Source organism: Limulus polyphemus, unplaced genomic scaffold, assembly GCF_000517525.1.
Source record: "Limulus polyphemus unplaced genomic scaffold, Limulus_polyphemus-2.1.2 Scaffold873, whole genome shotgun sequence".
NCBI classification, from domain to species: Eukaryota; Metazoa; Arthropoda; class Merostomata; order Xiphosura; family Limulidae; genus Limulus; species Limulus polyphemus.
This window is the reverse complement of record NW_013666483.1, coordinates 341,421-348,331: the sequence shown is the minus strand read 5'-3', so window position 1 is coordinate 348,331 and position 6,911 is coordinate 341,421. Positions and strand designations below refer to the sequence as shown.

Below are 6,911 nucleotides of genomic sequence, written 5' to 3'. Positions count from 1 at the left end.
AATAATACTTATAAAAGCAGATACTTCGTTTGAAACTGTCACCTCAGTGAAATTGGTTGACCCCATTGTTTCGGTTTTTGAGTTATCATGTAATAAAAAAAGAAGCAGAAGAAAGAACAAGAAATTCAAATTTTTTCTATGATATTTACAGACATTCCCATAACTTGTGATTCAGCCATTACAAGGATATTGTTATAAAATGAAACACTGTATAGTATTGTAAAGTTCTGTTGACCTGTTGAGGAGATATTTAAAATAGCATTTCAATGAACAATCTGAGCCATCCACACATATGCAGTGATACTGTCTGCCTGATAAACCTCCAACAGCTACATAACAGAATTTTCACCAAAGATCACGTCTCATAAAACCATTAACACTGAAAATCATGAAATAAATTACTTCAACCACAGTGAAGTGGCTTTATTAACAAACACTCCCTATATATCAGTAAGCCTAATCATAATATTAATCAAAATATTTCAATTGCATCAAAGCACACACTGATAATCAAATCAAATTATTTTCAAAAGCATCTTTAATAGTTAGGGCCAGAGATAATATCAAAAATGTAATCTAACGAAAATTCTAACAGCAATGATATTAATAGAGTTATAATCAAATAACATCATTTAATCTAATAAAACAAGTCAGAATTATGGTTCACAAGCCAGTAAATGAAATCAGAATTTAAAGAAAAAATATAACAATTTCAGTTTTCTTACTACACTAAGAACAAGAAAAGGTGACATAGGGGTACTCACCCTTAGAGGTTGTACACTAGCTAAATGCTTTGTGTCAAGAAGCTTTGAAAAAACACAATTTGTCAAGTTTTTGAAGTCATCGTAGCTCTTAATAGGAAAGAGACAAAATATACACATCAATGTAAACTTTAGAGATACCTCATACCAATGAAAAAATAATAAATAAATGTAGAGTAAATTATACTTAGAAACTGTAAGCTCAAAAAATGCAAATAAATAATAAATTTTAACAATTAGTTAAACAAAGCACTTTCAAAAAGTAGACCTTTTTTAACCCCCAATTCACTGTAAAACCAGTCTATCTTCTTATGTTATTGTACTACGCTCACATTTACTGAATGTAAAACAAGTAACAACAGTTTCCATTTCCAAACAAGGATGGTAACTATGTAGAAGTTATACCCACTCTACCATCTATATGAGAGCATTTGTTAAATTAAAATGAATCACAATAACTTAACTGAACTCACAGTAAGACAACCAACAGTTTTTAAGTTAACCTATGGTGTTGGTTGTATATATCTTGTTCTCTGTTCAGCTGAAATGTTGGTAAATGACTTGAGTTATAGCTAGATGCTTTAAACAGAACCAACAGCAACATTTGACTAAGAAAACACATTCTACAGCTTTTTTTTATTGAAAGTGTAGCTGAAAAACAGCTGGAACATTTCCCAAACATATAATAATACATTGTCCAAATAACATTGATCAAATTTCAAGAACAAGTATTAATAAAATCAGATATATTCTCAGATTAGTTTAAAAAATCTAACAAATTAATGAATTTTCTTCAGCATCTAATGGCTGGTAACACGAGTTAACCCGTTTTGCAATGGGAGCCCCTTTAAATGTTTTTCTGCACAAGTCACTGTGCTACATTTAAAATGTAATTCAACACCTTTAATATCAATGTATGTGAATTAATTTAATATTATAATGTGTGTTATGATTCAAAGTTTTATCTTATCCAAGTTTTAATTCCTTTATTACAAAATAAACCTTTAAAAAACTACTTAAAACTTCAGATGTAGTATCACGTGACAAATGAGCTTTGAAAATTCTCTACTTTTGACACCCTGTATCTTCAATAATACAATGGCAGTACTGTACAAGGTAAGTATAGATAATGAAATGCTTAGATAACCTTTTGACTCTTTCATTTCAAAGTTCTCTGAATGAATACATTTGGAATAAGTAATAAATTTTTTCAACCCCTGACAGCTGCCATGCCCATCTTTGAGCTTTATAGCCTTCATGTAGACGTTACATACACATGTGTATAACCATTAGAAAGAGCTCATTTCATAGTATAATCTAACAATGGTTATTTTGAAATTGGCACCAAGTTGTCATCATGGAAAACATGAATATGGTTGGCTGTTTGATTTACTATAGCACTTATGGTTGTTTCTTATTTAAATATGTTATAGTTAGAGATACAGTTTAAATTGTATTTAGGTCTCACTATTATATTTTAGTTAATTATATATTAGTTATGTTTTAAAATGCATAAATAAAAGGTTTAAATACATATATTGTTGTACAAGTGAAATTCGTAACTCAATTTCCCCAAGTTGCACGAGCTCACCACAAAAGGTTTAAGAGATGCACATTTAATCTTAATAATAATGTAAAAACATTTAAAAATAGAATTAGATAGTTTTACTGATGATCTTTTTCTTAAACAAATTCATAATTTTATTTTATAATATTTGTGACAAATCAAAATCTGGATCTTCCATCAAAAGAGACTTATAGGATAACTTTCTGTGGGGATATTCAACAATATATTCACTCCTTAAAACCAACACAAACATAAATTTCTGTGGGGATATTCAACAATATATTCACTCCTTAAAACCAACACAAACATAAAATCTCACCTCAGGTAAATGGCAACAGAACTGGTTAAGGATATGAAGAAGATCTAAAATCATGTTATGCCCAATAACAAGTTTTCCAGATTCTGTTATCAGTTTAATAACCTTACTAAAACCAACAGCTTCTTGCAATTCCTCCTGAAAAACAAACAAACCCACATAATATGCAATTAAAAAATCAGATAGTTTAATATATATTTTTAATTAAATTTAGTTAACATCACAGAAACATCATTTACTCAAACATCCTACATGAAACCAGACTAGCAAACAGATATAGTAGGAACAAATTATTAACCCCCTGAGGTCCAGGTCTTTGATTCAATACCCTCCCTTCTTTGTTAGACAAACAAACTAACGATTGAAACTGCATGAAACAAACTTTTCTACAGAATATTAGTTTATATGTAAAAGAAATCATCCAATTATATTAAGCATTCTTTATAAAATTTTATCTTCTGAATTTTATGAATGTTCATTGTAAAACACCACTTTTATAAAAAATACTTCCTTTTGTTTTAGGCTTCTCTTTCTTTTTTTACTAGCCTAAAATCTGAGAAAAATGGGCAACAATTATGTTTCTCAATAAAACTCCATTTCTTTGACTGATATCATTTCAATAGCACCATATAAGACCTATGGCAATTTACATAAGATCCTGGACTGTATAATATAGAAGACTGTTACAAAATGTGACAGTAATATGGTAAAACTTCAAATTATTTAATTTTGATCAAAATTCATATATCCAATCAATTTTAACTTGTTTTATATTTATTAACATATTTATTTTGTGATTTTTGATGCTTTGTTTTTGTGGGCTGAAGAAAGTGCATAGCCCAATAAAAATCACACAAATACCACACAACCAATAATGGCATATGAACAGACTGCATTCTGAGATTCTAAGTCTATGTACTCATTAACTCTAAATATCCTTACCCAAATTCTTGTTGAACAGAAATATTTCTGTAGCTTTCAGAAGGAAATAAGACAAATCCAGTATCAAATTTCCAAGTCTCTAATTACCTGGGAACTTTTTCTAAAAACAGTGTTCACCTTTCAAGTATAACTTCACTGAACCACTACTTCATAACTTACAGTTGAAGAAAAATTGTGTTGTAAAATGAATGCAAAGTTTTTTAAGTTTGAGCCTAAGAAAACCTGATAAACATGCTCATTTGTCAAGACTCACTTATGAGGTACAAAACATGCAAGTTCATCCAATAAAATTCTAGCTCAGTTTATACCTCACCTAGAAGCTTGATAAATATGTCATCTTCTTTACAACTGAACACAGTTTATTCACAGACACAAACATAAGACATGATGAAAATAAGAAAAAAATAATAATAATACATAATAAGCTGTTCAACCCTCTATACAGGTACTACAAAAATTAAAAATATTTTTCAACTTTCAGTTTTAACCTCATTTTCTTTATTACTTTTAGGCTGAAAATTATTTAAATAGAAGAATCATTACAACCTTACAGTAGTGACTGTAAGGTTGTATACATTGGTAAAACAAAGTACCACTTGAAAACTAAAGTCTGTGAACATTTAGGAGTATGAAACAGAACTAGCTGTCCATTACTTAAACACTGCCACTCGTCTATTTTTTTTCCAAAATCCTATTTGAAATACAAATTTTTCTTTGACAATTTCTTACCAGTTCAGAATCTTGCTTATCTTTCATTAGTTGGGCTTTTTTTTCATCAGAACACTTTCGAATTCTGATAAATCTCTCTTGGTTCTCAGTTGTCTGCGTTTCCATGTAAATTCCTGATGAAAGTTTATTCTCTAATGACTGATAGATTAATTTTCGAAGAAAAGAATTACACGGTTCTATATCCAAACTTTCTTCATTACTGGCTAAAAACTTCTCCGTTTGTTGGCTAAAGGAAATAAAAAAGAAAAAATATTCATAAACTACTTCAGCCTTATGTATTTTTTCAAACTGTATAGGAATAAAGAAGGAAAAAACTAAATTCATAGAGTTCCAATGTATTAAATGTTAAGAGATTCACCTTACACATTTACTGTAACATAACTACAGTTAAGTATATATCTGCATGTTTATATTACACATCTACATAGACTAAAATATTAAATGAAAAACAAGATCGTATAACAACATTCACATAAAAAGGGAGAATTGTGAAATTTTTATCATCTGTTTATTATTTCAGTTTCTGTAATACGTTACATGGTACACAAAACATTAATGATGTTGTTTCTTGCATCTAAAAACGTAAAAATCTATACAATATGTATAGATTTTTATGTTTTTTCTTGAATATGTATAGAATTGCAGCAAATATTTCTACAGTTTGGTTTCCTTACAAAACTTTAAACAATTTAGTTTAACAAAACCTTTTTTCTTCAGTAAATACCTAACAGCACTCTATTTAAAGTGAAAGTAAGTGATAGTGAGACTATATTACAGAATGAAAGTTTAATACATTTTTGCTACATATATATATATGAATTATTATTTAAAATATTAGGACTTCATTTCAGTGTGCTTAATTTTGATGCATAATAACTGTAGAATATTTGACAAAAAAATCTTAAGCAAAACAGACAGGACTGAATTCTGACCTTAATGTCAGTCATATAATTGAGACATCAAAGTTAAATATACCAATTGTTCGACCAAAGTAAGATATAAAAATACATAGCAAAACTTAAAAGATATATTAGGACAAGCACAACTAAGTTGTTGTTTATAATATTTATGTATTTGAAAATAATTTTCTATTTCACAGATGAAAAAAACATAAGCTCCATAAAAGGTTCTTTTCATAAAGTATTAAGATACATAAACTAAGAACTCACATTATGTTTTGGAGGAATTCTTGATGCAACTCAGTGACGTTGATAGGTGAAAATAAAACACTTCTGCTCCCAGGAGTTTGCTGCAAGTTGGCTGGGGAGCTGGTCTGTTCATTTTTATGCTTCTCCACTAGGATATTTTTCACTTTTTCTTCTTCTTCTGGCAGTAAATAAGGTATCCCTATAAAAGAAACAGGTACCTAATATTAAGTATTTTTCAGGAACACTCGGTACATACGCTTTCTATAATCTTTTTTCCCCCTCGTATAATCAATGTTTACAATTATATGTAATGAAACAAAGTCTGAAAAATTAAAATAAAGTACTAACACAGGCAAAAAAGAATTTCTTCAATTTCGTACATGCTTTTTTTTTATATACCTTGTAAGAATATCTCATCCAATAAAATATAGTTCATTGTAAATGGAATATGACACAAGAGAGCAGGTTCAAAAACTGTTTCCCAAAAGAAGCAAGTTATTTCATTTTCATGACTTTTAGACAAGTTATTCACTTACAATGTTTTAATAGTTCAGTAATTTTAAACTTAACCCATCTTTTAACAAACAATTCATACTAACTTACTCAATAAACCCACTCACTGGGTGTACAAAACTCGACAGGTAGGTCAGCATGGACAATGTCACGAAACACTTTTAAGTTTTTATTTAGGATTTTAAATGCTCAAACTCAAGTTATACTTAAGAATATTCTATAAGTTTAGTTTAAAATAGCAATCCTTTGCTTAGCATTTTATATATTGCATGCATATTAATCAGAGATTACAGAGTTTGACTGACTAGTATACAATCACTAACTCCTACTTTTAGGCCTGATAACAATAATATGAACACAATATATAAAATATTGCCATTCCGATGAGCCCGCTTTTAACTTTTGTGTTTAGGCAAATAATTGTTTTTCAAAAAGTTGTAATCTAACATCCAAGATGAATTTAAATATAACAAAATTATGTTGAAAAAAATATGTAGAAAATCTACTTAAATCACATGAACTATTTTAATATTGGCATAATCATGTTATAAAAATATATATATACAATATTTTAGAACTTTAACCACCCTAAATGCATATCTACGTATACTACAACAGATTTACATACCATCTCTTATTAGTTTGTTGAAGTCGAACCCTTGACTTGCTAGAAAGTCTAAACTAGAAGCCTGAAAGAAACAATAACGAAAAAACATCAACATAAGGGGGTGTTGCAAAAATAAATCACACTTTTTTCTCCGAGAGCATAACAAAGTAAAATAAGATTTTAATTCAATCAAAAAAATAATTCCAAGTATCAATATCGCTTGATTGGGCCACCATTGTTCTCACGCACGAGTTTTAATCGATTTGTAAAATATTTCAGCAATGCAACAAACATGTCTGTTTTGGTGTCCGTCTCTGTGAGCACATCA

At 29.0% G+C, this 6,911-nt stretch overlaps 1 protein-coding gene across 1 annotated transcript in view; it reads right to left on the bottom strand.

Annotated features, from left to right (window-relative positions):
- Positions 1-6,911, bottom strand: part of LOC106460978 (poly(A)-specific ribonuclease PARN-like) — a 43,890-nt gene that overhangs the window by 29,493 nt on the left and 7,486 nt on the right. The window contains exons 5-9 of the mRNA XM_022387765.1: positions 6,605-6,732; positions 5,485-5,662; positions 4,316-4,541; positions 2,648-2,782; positions 765-851 (exon numbers count right to left, since the gene is read on the bottom strand). Coding sequence (XP_022243473.1) covers positions 765-851; positions 2,648-2,782; positions 4,316-4,541; positions 5,485-5,662; positions 6,605-6,732 — 754 coding nt within the window. The remainder of the gene's footprint in view (positions 1-764; positions 852-2,647; positions 2,783-4,315; positions 4,542-5,484; positions 5,663-6,604; positions 6,733-6,911) is intronic.